Source organism: Pteropus medius, unplaced genomic scaffold, assembly GCF_902729225.1.
Source record: "Pteropus medius unplaced genomic scaffold, Ma_sr-lr_union100, whole genome shotgun sequence".
Lineage (NCBI taxonomy): Eukaryota > Metazoa > Chordata > Mammalia > Chiroptera > Pteropodidae > Pteropus > Pteropus medius.
The window spans coordinates 1,971,089-1,990,343 of record NW_024344377.1 but is presented as its reverse complement, the minus strand read 5'-3'; the positions used below and the strand labels follow the sequence as shown (position 1 = coordinate 1,990,343).

General features: G+C 41.3%; 1 protein-coding gene across 7 annotated transcripts in view; it reads right to left on the bottom strand.

Annotated features, from left to right (window-relative positions):
* The window catches only part of ATE1 (arginyltransferase 1), a 201,465-nt gene that overhangs the window by 58,607 nt on the left and 123,603 nt on the right, over positions 1 to 19,255 (bottom strand). For 5 of the 7 annotated variants that reach the window (XM_039870810.1, XM_039870815.1, XM_039870814.1 and 2 more), the window contains one exon: positions 10,200 to 10,378. The exons of 1 other annotated variant lie outside the window; for it this stretch is intronic. In XM_039870810.1, the coding sequence (XP_039726744.1) occupies positions 10,200 to 10,378 (179 nt within the window). Of the gene's footprint in view, positions 1 to 6,937; positions 10,379 to 19,255 lie in introns of those variants that run through there. One more of the 7 variants, XM_039870809.1, reaches the window with a different exon arrangement.

Below are 19,255 nucleotides of genomic sequence, written 5' to 3'. Positions count from 1 at the left end.
GGGAAAGACCCCGTGGAGATCAAGATATGGGCCATGCTGAGATGGAGTTTATGGAGGGGAGAGGAAGGGGAAAAGGTTGAAAAGTAAGTTGGGACATGCCAGGCGGGGCAGTTGAGACTTCATTCGGTAGGTGATGAGTCGCTGTCTCACGTTGGCACAGGAGAGGGACAGAGCGGATGGGGGTGCGTCAGGGAGATTAAACTGGCTTCTGCGATAATCCACATAAAAGGTACTGAGGGCTGGCACTCACCCAATGAGGTCGGAAAAAAGGGAGAATAATGCAGGAGACACTGGGATGCCGTGTCAGGCCTGGGGACTGAGTAGCTGCATCATTAATCGATATAAAATGCCACAGACGTGCGGATCTGCCCCTCACAACTGCCTTTGTTGCGTAAGAATTCAAAGACAACCCAAATCTGAAAACGTCAGATACGCGAACTGGGAAACAATTTATATCAAAAACATTGGGCCAAATGGACCGAAAGAAGGGTTTACCTTTCCACGGATATTTACTCAGAACTTTAAAAAAAGAGAAAGGCAAAGTTTGTTTCTGCCCCCTGGTGGCTTTTGCGAAAATTTCACTGAAAGGGCAGAAAAAGGAAAGGGGATCGGCAAAGTCTCCACGTTGCACTCAGGGTCAGCTGAGCAAACACCACTCTAAACGATAATCAAGACATTTCAGACTTTTCCCATCACAGCTCACTCTCTGCCTGAGGCTGGCCAATGGCTGTCAGGCCACCGCCAGCGTCCTCTGCTGAGGGTGCAGGTGGCCCTGCCCACCTCCCAGCCGGACAGGAGAGCCGGAGCAGAGACGGACTCCTGGCCGTGGGCTGTGAGCACAGTGCCTCTGACAACGCCCAGCAAACAGCCCCTCTGGCCCCCGTGTCACGTTCTGCGGCCCAGGGCTGGGCACAGGGCGCCACACGCAACAGAACTCACTTTTAATCAGGCTGGAGAACATCAGGACGAATATGTAAATCCTTTTTTTTTTGTTAAAAGCTATAAATCTATTTTCAAGTCTCCATCTTCCACCAGCCCCTCCCCACACACCCCCCTCCAGGCCGTGGTCCACCCCTTACATAATGCTCAAGCTTTTCCATTCTAAAAACTGTGCTTTTGATTTCCTGACCCATTTGATAATGCTCTTCGGCCACGGGTGACACCGTGAAGAGCCAGTTTCGAGATGCGAGGCCTCCTCCAGAATTTGCCTTCATGCAGAATGATGCAGGAGGAGGAGGAGGAGGAGGAAGAAAGGCAGGAGCATGGGGGAAGATGAAAGGGCCCCGCCACCATCAGTTAAACTGTAACTGGCCCCGAGGCCTGCTGCGAGGAGCAATCAGCAGGCCCAGAAATGCCGCTGGGTTTCCAGATATCCTGTTGTTTAGTTTTGTCTCACACAAAACAAACAGAAATGCGCGTAATTGTATCAGACCTCAAAACCCGTTTTATTCCCCCATTATACCAAGGAAATGCTGAATAGTGGCGCCACTGGAGTGAGGCTCCTATGAATGACTGTTGAGCCACATTCTCTTAGAGAAAGGCAGCCATTAGAAAGTTCTTGCCCTCCGAAGATTAGAGTACCGTTTGTGGACCGGCTTTTAAAACGGACTCTAATTCCATGCTCCAGCACTGTGACCCTGTTCCGAGACTGTAAACCTGCAGATAACTGTAATTCACCCGGTAACGACCTTTTTATGGCTTTAATGAGTCTGAATGGAAACATTTAAATGCATTATACATATTCCTGTATTAGAGTATAGCAAATGGACTTTAACTGCTTCCTTGACAACTCAGCATTGTCACCACCGATGTCAACTATGACTGCCCCGAAACGGTCGTGCGCTCAGGGGCTGCCCAGCTGTTGAGCGCTCTATGCCTTGAATTAGCAGAGTTTGCTTTTTCTTTTTTTTTTTTTAACATTTTGTTAAAACTTTACTTTCTTTCTGCTGACATCAGCTTTGGGCTGGAGAAGAGGGGAGTGGCGAGACGCTGGCCATCTATGTGGGCGACGCTCACCAGCCCCCACCTGCCCGAGTCACCTCTCCTGAGGGGCAGCTGAGGCCCTCGCCCAAGGTCACACAATTAGTAAGGGATCCTGGGACTCGGGGCCCTTCTGGCTTGCCCAGAGCCCAGGTGCCCCCCACTATTTTTTTAACTCGAGGTTCACAGAAGGGTCTGGCTGCTGGAGGAAGAGGTCTGACGTCAGCAGGCCCCACCCTACAGGGCGCAGTGACGAAAGCTGACGTGCTCTCAGCAAGAGCCGGGACATGGGGTCCGTCCTTCCACGAACACGTCATTTCCAGTTCGCGTTATCCTTTTGCTTCGGCACCAAAAATTTCTTCCTATGCCACATGGCTCAAGGGGCTGTCCCATGAGTCAGACATGCGCTTTCGTGCCTGGATTCAAGCCCATTTTAGCTAAGAGGCGAGCATGTTTCTCTTCTTTTTTTTAGGCCCACTTTTTGATATTCCACTTATGTTCCAGATGGTGAAGCGGCTAGATAAGCAAACTGCAGATAAGTGAGACCCACGATCCATCATCACTCACCGATAATGCTGACATCTAACAGTTTGCGTATCTTAACAAAGGCAATAAAGGGGTTCTAGAAATGAATAGCTCGCTTGTTGTAGTAAGTTCAAACAGTTCTCCGGATTTTTCCCCTCTAAACGGGGTTCCTTTATTTCCTAACTTTCCCGACAGAATCTTTGGTGACATTATCAGAAATATTAATTACCTCCAGCACGAACCACCAGCTGCTGTGGATGCAGAACTCTTAATTACACGCCATGGGCCACACACTGATGTTTTTCTAGCCTTCTTAATAAAACAGCATATGGAATAGCATTAAGTGAATCACGACGTGATTCTTAAGAGCGGGCAGACAACCAGGGAGACTAGAGACGGTAGTTCGAAATTTCTGTAAACAACGTCACCCCCCCCGCCCCCGCCGTGCAGAGTTCCTAGTGGCCCCTGAACGTCATCAGAGCCCCCTGGGGCTCGGTCTCTCTCTCCCCGCACCAACTTTGCTCACTGGTGTCTGCGACCAACTTCGGTGAAGCAAGCTGAAACTAACGTTTCCCTCGCCGAATCACCTGCTCTGGAGAAGCTCCCCACGTGGAGCGCAGCGACATGCGGTTTGGGTTGGAAGTAGGCTGTACTAGAAAAAAACGAGTTAACGAAATTACCCTTGAAAATGCAATCAAGGAATAAAAGATCTTCTAAAAGCAGAGGTATAAATCAATCGTTGATCTTCCGGACTGACGCTTGAGGCGACCACCAGCTGTGTCTGAAACAGAGAGATGTTGTAACGAGGAATTACTTTTCCCACTTTGCTTTTGCGAAGTCAGGTCACTGCATACTTCTGGGTAGACTTTCTTTGGGAGATGCATTTAAATCCTTTTATTGCTAAAATTTCAGAAATTTCTGTTGATAAATATATGTGTTTCTATTCGATGAAAATAAACACGTCATTAGGACTAGAAACCTGAAAGAAAATTCAAGATCCAATGTAAAAGTGGAAATAATGGCAGGAATCCTGTGTAAATACTTCTGAATTAATCTGTTAGTCATTCCACTTGTTCTTTTAAGAAACCTTTTCTCTGTACATAGTTCAGTTGTCAATCATAACGGCATGGCGGTTAACTCAGGAAAATGACAGCCCCATGGAGATGAGATTCTACAAATTCATACATACGCATAGCTACACTTAAAGCAGGGATGGATCTAGACTGCACGGTGGAAATTACGAGCAACTAGAAAGTCAAAATAAGTTGCCCCGAACGTTGCCATAATCCCACAGTTCTGCCATAGAGAACCCTAAAAAAGTACTGAACGACGACATGTTTAAATTTTTTAAAACCACCTTATTGCGGCACGTCCAAACAGAACGTGCTGTGTCGGTGGCAGCGTTCTACAGCTGCACTGCCCGACATGACAGCTCTTTTGGGGTGCATCATGTCCTCCCGAAAGAATATGTTGAGCCCTAACCCCAGGCGCCTATGAATGTGACTTGACTTGGAATTAGGGCCTTTGCAGATGTATTAAGATGAGGTCGTACTGGATTAGAATGGGCTCTAATTCCAGTATGACGGGGATCCCGATAAGACGAGAAGATGGCACAGAGCAACGTACACAGAGGGAGAACCTCGGCCACGTGAACAGAGGCAGAAAACGGGAATGACGCAGCTGCCGGCCAGGAAACACCAAGGGTTACGGCCACCGCCAGGAGGACGGGGCAAGGACAGGCTCTGCCCGGACGCCTCAGAGGGAACACGGCCCTGCCAGAACCTGAATTTCAGACTTTCGGCCTCCAGAACTGAGAGACTAAATTCCTGTTGTTTTAAGCCACCGGGGTTGTGGTGACTTGTTCCAGAGGCCCTAGGAAATTAAGACAGTGGCCGTGGGCCACATGGTGGCTACTGAGATTTGACATGTGGCTCATGAGGCTGAGGAACTGAATTTTAATTTTAAATTTTAATTAGACACATTTAGCCAATCGCGACTTTATTGGACAGGCTGCTTTATCGGTTTTAACGACTTCTACGACAGTCTTAGAAATCCAAATCCCTTATCAAGTTGACTCTTTGAATTAAAATGGAATAAATCATATGGTTACTAGCGAACTTTAATCAAGCACACTGTGTGTATAACATACACACACATACATATTTTCTTTAATAGTCAACAAAAGAACATCAGTGACAGCTTCCAAATTACAGTCCATCCCTCTCTCAATACATTAAAATATGCTGGAAAAGTGCATGGAACTGTCCACACGCAAATGAACTAAGGGTCTTAAGCTCTGAATTCACAAACCTAAGATGCTGTTTTGTTTCATGCCCCAAAGTTCCATTAGTTAAGAGATGCTATTCAGACTCACTGAATACTGAATTAACAAGTGTCACGAATTGCACTTCATGAAGTATTCATGAGTTCTCAGTTAACGCTAATTAATTTTTTTTAAAGGCCTATGTTAAATGATTGTAAGATCCTGCACGTACTGGACAAAAGTATGAAAAATTAAGGTTCAGGGGAAAATATGATCCAAAATCATACAGTTGAATTACGCAAGTTACGAGCAGAACATTTAGCTTTTTGGTATATGGCTCTAGTTTGTGAACATTTAAATAAATAAAATGTAAAAGCCACTTTTTGCAAACCAGCTTTAATCAAACAGTAAGGAGCAAAGAGACGACATTTGTGCTGGTCATTTATTGCCTGCTTTTATGCATTCCAGACAAGCGAGGATGTTTCTCCTCCGAGGTGGCTGAAACATTTACTTTTGAGTGACATATTAAAGGGAGATTATTAACAACCATGAATGCCATATAACATTGTTTTTTTAAAAAACACTTCTATTTGGAATTACTTCTTTAAATTGCAGGTGAAGAGATGTGATGAAGAAACCAGGCTACAAAAATTTGCAAGCTATTTTGAAGCTCCAAAAGAAAAGAATTGGGCATGCAAAACATATTCGGCAACTTTAATTTTTGGTCTAATTCAAACAGTTAACGGGAAATGTTTCTCTGGATAGGACTGAATTAAAGATAGCAACTGTGACAACCAACTGGATACAAAATATGCCATTTTACTTAAAATCTCAAAATATTTTTTAAAGTAAAAATACATTCTTAAAGGTAAAAAAATAATAATAATAGTGGTGTGGTTACCTACTCTTTCCAATATGCCTATTTTAAAGACCTCTGTTCTATAAAGAGTCAATGAATCAGAAGGTTGTTTTAAATAACCTTAAACTTTTAAGACAAACATTTTCTAACTGGAAATTTTAGAGGTGTGCAAACTGTAAAAATAGTAGTATAAACACTCAACTAAATATAGAAAATATTTAGTCGCGGGGCAGTGAAAGGAAAGGCACAAAGTTTTAAAAGCTATACATTTTCTGAACCTTCAAGGAGAAAATTCCTACTGTCAAGAGCAACCAGGAAATGAGAACTAGGAAATGAGAAGTAAGAACATTACCAAGTTTTACAAAGAGCTGATAAAAACTATTAATGCCAGTCAATTACAACTCCTATTACCTATAAGAAGGGGATAACATCTTCAGCCCTCTTTCTCAAAACAGACAACGTGGAATATTATGCATCCATTAAAATTATATCCTTCCATATGTATTTGCATTTTCACAATATATTAAGACGTTTGAAGATATTAAACAGATAAAAAATTATGGAACAGTATACATGGCACGATTCTGTTTTTACTTAAAAACAAAACATATACATACATGTGGGTAGAAAAAAATTTGAATGGATATAAACCAAAACATGAATAGTAGTAGTAGTGATTGTAAGTGATTTTTATTTTCTTTGGTATGCTTTTCTATATTGCCTAAATGTTCTTTGGTGAACACTGTCCATTTCAAATAAAAACAACAAAGCTATTTCCATTCTAGGGAAAAAAAGTCAGTGGGACTTATAACTAATATTTAAATCACATGGAAAATAGGATTTATTTGATCATAAACCTACCAGGATTCTCTTTACTGTAAAAAGACAAACACCTGTAAATGTATTGCATAAATATGCTGTCAACTATTATAAACAATTAAAGCAACTTTGCTTCATGAGATACTTATGAAAATTTCTCTGTAAACTAAACTTTCTAAGAGAAATTATATTTGAGTTTGTTACTTAAATCGTATTTCAAATCCTTTTGGGTTTGTTCCCTAATTTATCTTGTGAAAATCCAGACTTTTTGCTTAAGGTGAGATTTTACTTTTATTTAGCTCTGAGAAAGGAATCTATCGTGCTTTAAGTAACTAAATGATCTGGAATTCTACTTACTGAAAATTAAGTATTACGATTCATACAGCCAATGTTTTATCTCTGTTTTCCGCAAATTCACTAGAGGTAAGATGTATTCCGGAATTTAAAAGATGAAAACATATGTCTTTTAAGTATTGACCAGCAAGAGCCACTGCAGATAGAAACAGCTTTATTTTTTCCATTTGAGCTCTATCAAATGGACTGTTTAAACAGCACATACAAGAGCAAAAAGTACCACATGCAAACAAACTTGTCTTGTCTTATAGTCACCGGTTTTCTTTTGGAAAAGAATACAAATTCGAACAACTTCTAATTTGAACATTTCCCAATTGTTTCCATTTTATGTCCCTTTGCTTTAAAGTTAGCATCAATAGACATATTTTAGGTAAGTGGTCATCATATTCTTTCTCATCTTTATTCATAATGAAATAATATAAAGCCTATAAAATCAAACCATATATTGTTCCAAAATCTGAAAAGGTTCATTTACATAATAGACCCCTATATGTTGAGAAACCACACACAACTGATATTATGCAAGTTATAAAAAAAAATAGAATAAACTGTTTGAAAGTAAACAAACAATAATTTCTTATCTAAATAATTTTAATCAAATGAATATATTTATCTGATAATAGCCTCTCTCTTTTAGAATATAAAAAAGTGCTCAGATTATACTTTTAAAAATAAGATAATGAAATTCTCATCATAACCAAAATAATTTAAATAAAGATGGTAGCATGGGGAATCTCTAGTACATTCTGATCCCCAAGACAGCAAAGTAGGTACAAATTTATTTGAAATCAGAAAACGATTACAGCACTAAGATTATAAAGGCAAAGCTTCCAGCCTTGAAAAGATATAAACTGTCTTTGAAAGGTTCTCATGTGTCTTTCTCTAGATGAAAGCCATTAACATAAAGTCAGATTTCTCGGCTAGACTGCTTGTCAACTGACAAAGTCAAGTCACTCTCCTTGACTGTCCTTTTTAACCCACTGTCAATATTCGCTCAACTAGGACTCAGAAGAATAATTTGCCTTTTGAAAAAATTTTGCTTATTGGGATCAGAACAGGACTTTCAAAAACAACAACGACGACGACAACAAAAAACACATAGAAATAGCGACTGAGCAGGAGAATCTTTGCACCCGGATCTCTGCCGGAGCAGACCGAGAAGCCGCCCTCAGGACGAGCATCACAGCCCCCAGACAGGGATGGTTAATCGTCTTCCTCTGAAGGGACCCTTTACTGAATTCTGCAGAGTTGTGGTAGGATTCGTTTTCTCCTCACTTGAGACTCCAGGGTAGATCTTCACGGCCACCACCCTACATGCTCATCACTGAGACGAAAGGAGGTGTAAGACGTGGCTGACATCAGCCTGGACAACCAAATGTCCAGGGGACCGAGCACTGGCCCCCTTGCCGACTTCAGCAACACCGAGGTTACTCATGACGCTTCTGAAATCCTATCTTGAAATTTCTTTCTAATTGCAGATGTCCATAACTGATTGAGAAAACAGAACAGCATGTAGAGCGTAATTCTATTGACATTAAAATTATATATGTGTGTGTGAGTGTGTGAGTGTGTGTGTGAGTGTGTGTGTGCGTGTGTATGGCAATTCTTTCTCTGGTATGGCAGGATTTCAGATTATTTTTACTTTCTTATTTATATTTTTCTTAATGTTTGAAATTGCTCACATTAAACTAAAAAATTAAACTATCTTCATTTTAGAGGGGGAAAGAAAAAAATATTCTACCGATTCTGAAGGCAGTTCCAAATAAGAGTCCATCAAATGCTCTTGAGAGACTATTCTGAAGGACAAAATTCCAGAAGAACGTAAAATCCACGCTATCGGAGAAAATGGCTCTGTTCGCTACTCTAACTCCAGTTAGCAAAGTACCTGCACACGGCAGGGGTTGTACACACGTTCTGAATGAATACGTACAGTTTATTTGGATTGGATGTTCCGTTTCTACATGTTTGACTTTTAAAATCATTGTTTTCTAACGTTTTATTTAAGTTCAGTGCATTCAGAAGAAGTTTAAAATCAGCAGTGGAATTAAAACTACTAAGTTTTAGAATATGGTTTTTAAAAAGATCAATCATACAAAATAGACAAATGGGCAAAATGGGGACTGAAAAGGATTCGGTGGCCAAGCAGTTGGCAACAGAGGGTGGGGATCGGCTGAGAAAGAGCACAAGACGATGACCCACCCCTGTCCTTCACCCTGTGCCCAACACCACTCGACCGTAACTGTGAACCAACATGTCTGGTTCTCTCCCTTCCTCCCAGCACAGTGCCGGCCACCCTGACAGCGGTGGACATAGCACATCCGCTGAATGGGCAAAGGACCAAACCAAAGGAAGTGAGAGGGAAAGATGGCCGCTTCTGCTTCAAATGACTAGTGTAGCATCTTTCTCTGACACCCCAATCGGTGGGCCAGAAATGGATTCTTTAGGTCAAAATGATTCCCAATCAAATGTGACTTGTAGTACAGTTATACGAGTAATCAGATATTAACTAATTTTTAATCAATAACCAATGACAGGTGTCCTGAGTTGTAAGGAATAAAGAACTAGTGTACATTTACTTCTGATGAGGATTAGGTGAAGGCAGGAGCCAACATTTTTCTTAAAAAGCTCCATTTCTTAGACTTTTAGAAATAGAACACATGATATAACTAGGATAAACATACTTTATTGTCTAAATTGGGATGCTCAGAGTAAAAGGGAGCAGTAGCAGTAATTATTCTAGGCAAAAAAAAAAAATCATGCCAAGACAGCAGACATGAAGAGCAGAATCGTCCCGGGTAAACAGACACCTGGTGCCAACACATCCTTTTTTTAACATCTGCATTTTCTTTTTCTGAATTCTCTACTGAACTACATAGCATTCGGCAGTAACTTAATATTGAACACCGAGTAACAGCACAGTTTTGTTCTCTTGAGAAGACATTTTCTAAGTGATGAAATAGACTTTCTACCTTCGTTCCCACACTGAAGGTTTTTTAACATAAACTCATGTTTTAACTGCATTTGAGGAAAGTGTCTTGATTTCTCTAACAGAACAAAATCAGTACGACTGTAATTAAATTACTTAAGATTCACTTATTAATTTTACTTTCCAAAATATTAACAGTAAGAAAAGCTTACCATTTCTTGTTCATAAAACCAACTTCCAAAATGATAAACCCCAATTATAAGGCTCGGTTGTAACATTTTAAAAACCTTTATATTAACCATGAGATGCTCAGAAATACATTGCCACAACGTGTTTTAGAAAAGCCATATAACAGTCAAAATAAAAACTCATAGTCAAACTTGTGGACGGTTCCGGGATCCCCCGAGCGATGCATCTGGACGGTGACTCAGACCATGGCCGGGCGGGGGGCCAGGCAGATGCAGCGGCGCCTCTCAGCTCCTGAAGAGCAGCATCCGCTCGGCACAGGTCTGCCCCACCAGGCTGGCGTACTGCAGCACGCTGGCCTCCTCGCTCGGGTCTCTGCGCTGTTTCTTATATACCCCGTAAGGCAGTATGGCTTTCTTGTGAAACACCTGCAATCGGTCAGGCTCCTTACTGCGACCTTCGTCCACTGCGGTAACAAAAGACACTGATTAAAAAATAGGCACTCTTTTCATTTTCTAATTTAAAAATACTTATTTGAAATATTAAAACTCTCCATTAAAGTGTCCTCTCTAAAACCGGGAAGCCACAAGCAAAAGAATGAAACCAGACTGGAATCTGACACCGTACGTAAAAGTTAACTCAAAATGGATTTAAGACTTGAATACAAGGCCTGAAACAAGAAAATACACAGAAGAAAACACAGGCACTGAACTTACAGACCCTGGTCTCAGAGGGGTTTTTGTGAACTTGACCCCAAAGCAAGGGAAGTAAAAGCAAAAATAAATGAATGGGACTACATCAAACAAAAAGCTTCTGCACAGCAAAAGAAACCATCAACGAACCAAAAAGGTAACCAGCGAATGAGAGAAGATATTAGCAAATCCTCTCATAAGAGACTAATACGCAAAATACAGAAAAAACTCATCCAACTCAACAACAAAGGAGCAAACAATCCAATTAAAAAAAGGGCAGAGGACCTGAACAGACGCTTTTCCCAAGAAGACATACAGAAGACGGTCAACAGATACATGAAAAGATACTTGACCTCTCTAGCTATTAGGGAAATGCACATCAAAACACAATGGGATACTACCCTGCACCTGTCAGAATGGCTGTTAGCGATAAGACAAGAAATAACAGGAGCTGGAGAAGAAGATGTAGAGAAAAGGGGGCCCTCCTGCGCTGCTGGCGAGATCGCAAACTGGGGTAGCTACGACGGGAAACAGTACGGAGGCTCCTCAAAAAATTAAGACGAGAGCTGCCACCTGCCCCAGCAATCTCTCTTCTGGGTTATCGACTCCCCAAAACGGAAAACACTTGTTGATAAAGATATATGTACCCCTATGTTCACTGCAGCGCTATTCACGGTAGCCAAGACATGGAAACAGCCTAAGTGTCCTTCAACGGAAGACTGGATATAGGAGATGTGGCACATACATGCACTGGAATATTACTCAGTCATAAAAATGATGAAACATTGCCATTTTCGACAACACTGGATGAATCTTGAGAGTATCATGCCAAGTGAAATAAATAAGTCGGATGCAAAAGGACAAAAACCGTATGATTTCACTGACACATGAAAAATACAGCAGAAAACAACAAGCGAACAAAGAAAACAAACAAACTGAGACACAGACGCAGTGTCGCGGTTCTGGAAGGGAAGGGAGGTGGGTGTGAGCAGGGTAAAGAAGGCCAAACATTTGGTGACAGGAGACGACTCTGGATGGTGAGCAACACGACTTACAGATGATGCATTACAGAACCATACACCTGAAACTTACATGCTATTAACCAATGTCGCTCCCACAAATATAGTTAAGTAAAAGGCATCCTCTTTGAGTAGGATGTTCACACGAGGCTGAGCGGCATTAAGACTAACTCAAGTATGTTAATTAATAACAAGTGGGACACACAATTTTTTTGGATTTTCTATGAGTATAAGGCTTTTATGATTTAAAAAATAGTTTTTTAAGTTGATTGAGGCATTTATCTCTTTGCTAAATCTGGATCTTCTAGAAATGAAAAGGGAACGTGCTAGTTTCCTTTTCTATAAATCAAAAAGATTGTTTTAGATTTCTTGGGGTCCTTCAGCCATAAACTTCTTCTCAAGGTCAGTGGTCAACTCTCCACAATATTCACTATAAGTTAAACACTTTATTTGGATGCCCACCTCATGCAAGGCTCTATGCTTTAATACTTAGGTTAGATTACATCCCTGACTATTTTGTAAAGAAAGCAACAAATATTAAATGTCTCGTCTTCCTCAGCTGATATGTCATCTCTATCAGATATTCATTAATGAATCAGGATAAATCATCCAAGATCAGTCTGAGAAGAGACAGAAGCAGCACTATACCTGCAAGAGGAGGACGGATCCCATTCGACGGACTCGTCTCAGGTAGCTGACCTCAACTACCTATGAGAGGGTGAGTCAGGCCATTCTAAAACTGACTACATTCTACACCTCTGCAGAAATTTATAACGGGGGATGCCAGCTGATCATGCACACCTAGCCGCACAAAAGTTAGACACTGTCCGAGAAGACCACGTCCTGCCAGTGAGAGCCCAGGCTGAGAGGCACGGGGGAACGAGAGCGGGGACACCGAGGACGCCGGCCAGAGGGTCCTCGCCTCGCAGAACCGGATTTTCACTTCATCCAGGACGTATTCGCAGGGGGTCAGGTGAAGTACCAAGTGGCAGGAGAGGGGCCCCCCTCAAAGCTGCTGTCCCCGGGCCTGTCTGCCCTCAGCTCCCCTGCCCGCCTTCTGCTCTGCTCTGTGCTGCAGGAGGCCAGGGCTGAGGCAAACAGAAGCCAGGGCGTCTCACCCCAAACCTCCCTTTCTCTTCCCCGGCTCTCTGCTCCTGAAGCTGTCGAGGTTCCAGCTTCCACCAGTGGCCCTGGCCTCTGGGCCCACTCTTCTCTGCACTGCGGGGTGGGGGTGGCTTCCTGCTGTGGCTGATCTCTAGGTCACCCTCTGCCTTGCGTGGCTCCCAGCAACACCACTGCCTGTGACCACCAGCCCCCTGCGTTGACTGTTCTCTGCTGTAAATACTCTGGCGTTCCTGGTTGGATACACCAACTTCAAAATATGTACTGTTTCCTACAAATTAGTGTATCCAGCTGAAGCAGAAAGCAAAGGAATATTGAACATTTACTAGGTTGCCACGTCCCTTACCAGGGTAAGCGATGAGTAAAGGAAAACAGGCCAAGCAACCTGGTTCTTGCTGTCAATTTCGCACATTTGATGTCTGCATTGAATGTACTGCAACACAGACAACTATCCCGTCGCATGGCTATCAATGCTACCAGCAGGAAAAGGCAGACCGAGTATGCTGACAGTCTACCACAAACAGAAAGCTACGACCATCCGTGAGAACAGCGAAGGGGAGCTGTGAGAACACTAGCAAAACTGCACAAAATCTAAATCTAAAACCTTGGATGTGTAAAACTTGGAATTTTAAAGTATGTCTATATTTAACTATATAGAAGGATGTTTAACAGTTTAAACCTTTATCTTAAAATATTTTAGGACAGACATCCTTTGGGATTCGAATGAATGGAACATTCTAACACATAAAAACATAAGAGCTGATGTGCCATCATCTTATTTTATCTAGAATGAAATGCCACCCTCTAATTTTTATTGTTTCCTAGTATGACATATAAAAATGAAAATAGAAGATTAGGGGAAAACACACATTGTCTATAATCTATTGTCTATAATAAACTGTTTCAAAGTGTATCCCTCCTATAGAGTAGGAAACTGTACTGTTTCATTTATTAAACATATAGTTAACCCTTGAACAACTGGGGTTGGGGCACTACCCCCCGCATAGTCAAAAATTCACATAAAACTCTTGACTCCTCCAAAACTTAATAGCCTTCTTTTGACCAGAAGCCTTAAATAACATAAACAGTTAATTATCACATATTTTGTATGTTATATGCATTATATACTGTATTCTTATAATAAAGATAGAAATGTTAAGAAAACCATAAGAGAAAACACATTTACAGTACTGTACTGTATCTATCGATACCATAAGTTTACGCCGTCTGTTTACAAGATGCTTTATGATATCAAACACTGCAGATGTCCTATACGGGTTACTCACACTGGACATCCAAAATGAAAAGACAATGTGAAAAGAAATTCATGTTTAGTTACAGGTATAATGAATCATGCACTGATAACGAAGCTGCAGCATTATGACTGCTTTACGGTGGCCTAGCCCAGGCTATCCACTAACAAATGAATCATTATAAAACCTTTATGGCATAAAGTATTACAGCCGTATTTATAATACGGTATTGAAAACACTGTTACATTTTTTAAAAACCTACTTACCTGTGATGATAGGTTCATACTGCAGCTTTCCCAATTACCAGAGAGAGAGGCACGCATACTATATCGGAATGCAATTCTTTGCAAACAAAATAATAAAACGGTATGGAAACGAGCATATTATTAATTTCACATGAACTGTCACTCACCGCACGCAAGGAGAGGCTATCCACTTCCACACGCGTCTTGCACACGACGAGCACTTGGGCGATGACGACGACGATGACACAAAAACATCTCATACAGTTCCTGCCACACTGCTGTCAGATTTTCACACAAAGACACACACACACACGACGGCTATGGCACGATTACTCACTGCTCATCAAGTGGCAGTGGATCATCACGAAGGTCTGCATGCTGAGCGCACTGAGGAGGAGGAGGGCTTGGTCTTGCCGTCCCTGGTGGACGGGGTTGGGGGGAAGGCAGGTGACCCGGGTGAACTTTACAGAAATAGGGTCATTTCTGTCTGATTTCTGTGCTTTTTATGATTCTATGCAGTGCAGTACCGAGCCTTCTTCCACTTTTTGCTTTAATCACAAGCAGTTCTGAACACTCGGACCCCATCCCCCGTCTGCCAGAGTCTAGGGTCAGCCTCTGCTCCGGCGCCGCCTCTCCCTCATCCTCGTCGCCTGGCACCGGTTCGGAAGCACCAGCCGTCTTCGCCTCCACCGAGGCGCCTTCTATGAATTCCTCCGGTGTGGTGTCTATTAGCTCCTGAATTCCTCCAAGATCCGTATCTTGAAACCTTCCATCCCCTTTTTCTTTTTTGCCTTATCCACTATCTCTTTCGTGATTTCCTTCACTGGCTCTACCATAAATCCTGTGAAGTCGCACACAACATCGGGACCCGGTTTCCTCCAGCAGGGATTTACGGTCGGGGCTTGACGGCTTCCACGGCGATGGCATCTGCCATGGTGTGCTCCCTCCAGACCTTCACGATGTTCCATCGGGGTTCTCCTCAAGTGTGCGCGGACCTCTCCAGAGCGCCTACCCTGTGTGACGAGCCCTAAAGGTCCTTACGAGCCTGAGCCAGAGGCTACGTTAGAAACACTGTCTCTGGGGGCAACCTTTTGGTGTTGAACTTCCGGGGGTCTGGGCGGCCGGGGGCACCGTCTAACATCGGAACTTTAAAAGGCAGTCCCTCACTGGCCAGGTACTTCCTGATTTCAGAAACAAAGCATCAGTGGACCAAACCCGGAGAAAGGATTCTCCCCGTCCGGGCTTCTTGTCGTACGTACTACCAGCGTCTGGCAGGTGGCGGTTATCTTCAAGGCTCGGGGGCCGGCAGCTTTATCGAGGAGGCCATCCTGATCACACACCCGGCTGCATGTGCACAAAGCAGCAGAGTGAGACTACCCCTTCCTGCCTTCAAGCCTGGTGCTTGCTTCTCTTCCTTACCAATAAATGTCCTTTGTGGCGCTCCCCCCGGGCCCCTGGAACAGGGCACTTTTGTCTGCATTAAAAGCCTGCTCACTGCTCAGGCAGCCATCCTTTCTCCTCAATGACTTTCTTAATGTCGTCTGAGAACTTGTCTGCTGCCTCTTGGTCAGTAGAAGCTACTTCTGTTATCTCTTCTTCATTTTTTAAGCCAAACCCTCCTTCTAACATGACCAAACCATCCTTTGCTGGTATTAAATTCTCCAACTTTAGATCCTTCTCCTACCGTTTGCTTTAAGTTGCCACATGATGATGTCTTTTTCTTGAACAGAGTTGGCCTTTCCTAGAGCAATCCTGAGCCCACATAAAAGCTACATTTTCAGTACGCGATAAAAAGGTATTTTGCAAGAAGTGCAAGGTTTTCGTGCCTGCTGGTGTAGCTGCAATGATGACTTCACAAATTTCCTCTTTTTTTCCCCCCCACAATGGTCCTTTATACTGGATTCATTCATCTTGAAGTGGGCAGCTGCAGCTGCCAGCCTCGATTTACACAATGTGTCAAGCAGCTCAACTTTTTCTTGTAATGTCATGACTTTTCTGTTTCTTGGGAGCACTTCAAGCATTACTACTAGTGGCAATTCGTGTTGGTCCCATGGTGTTACTCAAGGTAGCACAATGAACACGATGAAAAATACTTGAGAACTGCAAGATCACTTTGTACTTTGACACACAATTTATTAGAGACAAACTGTGCAGATGATCAGCATCACATGGCTTTTTAAGCAGTAACTCACAACACCTGAGCTCACCATGAGCGCAACAGAAGACGGCCATGACATCATTACAGTAGTATAGCATGAGATTATTAATTTTATGCAGTTATGATTTAATAACAATGCATCTCTACATTTGTTTACATTTTTCTTGACAGCAAATGGTGCCAGCACATACAGTCTGTGTATAAGTTTGACAAATTTTAACAATATTTTTATAATAGATTTGTGTATATTTTATGGCAGTAAATGACAAAATAGACAAGTATCTACATATATTTTATGCATTCATACATTTTCCGTAATTTCTTTCTATTTCTAGGCTATATGGTTCATCTGCAAGTTTTTCAAATTGTCGCAAATCTCTAAAAAATTTTCCAATATATTTATTGAAAAATATCCACATATAAGTGGACCCACACAGTTCAAACCCATGTTGTTCAAGGGTCAAATGTACTTCATTTTTATTTATTAAGATTAGAGGAAGGCTTTAAAATTATATGCAAATCAAATTTTTGGGCAACACTACAAGTTTCAAACACCGAATTCCAAACTGGTTGTGATGCTATGATGGCCGTATACACCTGAGTCACCTGAAATTTCTAAACTAATTTATAGCATTTTCAGAGGCTGACAGCACAACATTCTTAAGCAGGATACCGACCAGCTATTCACATAATCACAAAGTGGTAAGAGTGATTTTCGAAACGCTCTCCTCGCTCTCTTAATACATCCTTGCCACCTGGAGACGTAAGGATGTTTGGTCTCAGTGTGCAAACACCTGGGAAGTTCATGAGGTCGTTACTGTTCTTTAATTTTACAAATAACGTGGTGCTGATTTTATCATCAACTCACCGGATTATGCTGAGATCCAACTGAAACTTTTCATTAATTTACTGAAATACAAATTAGTTTTCTTAATTACCCTACATTCTTAAGTTTCCCATTATCACACATGGACTTTTAGTTTTTTTAAAAAGGCACTGAAACATCACAGAGATTAAAAAGTAGCACTAAAGCATTCTCTCTCCCACCTAAGAAAACTTAAATTGCAACTCAAACTAGGAATGTAAATTTAGAATTCTGCCTACCCAAAGATACCAAACTATCAATCTAAAATTGCTAGTACTTTAGAAAAAGGGAAAGAGCTCAACAAGCCATACAATAAGAGAATCAAAGGAAAGATACACTATAAAAATTTTAAAACTTGGTATTTCAATAACTTGAACTAACAACAAAATTTCTGGGAATTAGTCACCTATGAAATTACTGAATACTCAATAATAAGCATATTGATTTTATTTTATATCTTTTAAGATTATAAAACTGTTTGCTACAAAACTCAATACAAAAATAAACAGAAATTAATGTCGACCCCCCCACACATAGTCCTTTTTCCCATCTCTCTCCTTATTGCCCCACCAAACTTCCATCCAAGTTACCAGTTTAACAATTTCATAAGATGCATTTAAATATTTACATACAGTATTTTGGATCACATTCTTGCCATACCTTAAATTAAGGCCAGAAAATCAAATCGATCACCCTTTCAAATGGGCATATTGTATTAAGTTCAGAAACCACTGATCATCATTGTAGATAAAATAATACATTCTGTTTTCTGGGCTTAGCAGCCTGCAGTTTTACAATCATTAGTTACATTTACAATGAAGGCAGACTCTGATTCTTAGCACACTCTACACAATAATTAATTTTAAAACCAATTTAAAAGTTAAACAACAAAAAAAATTCTACCAGACTTAAAAATACTGAAAATAACTTAGTTATGATTTATTTACTGAAGTAAAAAAATACATCCTAAATCCTGACAAAACCCTCTGCAATCATCTCGTATCATAGCTTGCTTGATGAACGTCCTCTGCCTGTAGACAAAAATCCACATGGCTAAACCCACAGAGCACAGCAGGCCTCCTCCTGAGAGGACCTTACAGATAATAGAAAAATAAGCCATCCTGAGATTAAAGACCCTTTGCCATCTCGTCTAAGGGAAACTGTCAGCTCATCGAGATGTCTAGGCGGTGTCTGCTGACGAGAACTTCTCCCATCTCCCCTTTCTCTGACGTATCACAATTTAATTTCATAAAGTAAAAACCAAAGGCAATCCTGCAAACACTCTTCTCTGAGATAAGCGTTTGATCACTAGTGATACAAATATGCTGTCAACTCTTTTAATCTTCAGAGAAAACTCTGGTGGGAAACAGCTGCTTGATTTTTCCCCAACTTTTTATTCACAGGAGATGAACTGTACATTACAGGTACTTTCAAAGGAAAAAGAATCTAGAGAACAAAGCTTTACTACTTCTTATGGGGATTTAACTCATTCGTTATTCTTATGGAGACTTTATAACTTCTGGGCTTTCCAGAAAATAATGAAACAGTCTATTTTCTTAACTTCATTATTTATTGCTATAGCCTTAAACATGAAAATAAATTACATACTTCACAGTTTCTCATGAAGACAGCTGTATAAATGGCAGACACAGTAATGTTAATGAAGCTAAATATACTTGGACAAAAGTGTGATACGACAAGAATTTGAAATTTTGAAACAAATGCATGATAAAACTAAACTATGTAATCAAGCTCAACTCTGAAAGATGGAGAGTCAAATATGATTTAGAATATTTTACAGAAGGTATTAACAGATGTTTTGATTATGGGGGAGAGAGAATGGGGAAGATGGGGAGAAACTGTGAAAGGAAGCTTTAGTATGGGACAGCGAAAGGTTGGCAAGGGATGCATAATAGTTTCGACAAAAATAAGTGAGCTCAATCAGCAAATTCTTCAAGACCGTTTACTTTAGGAATCCAACAGGAAAAA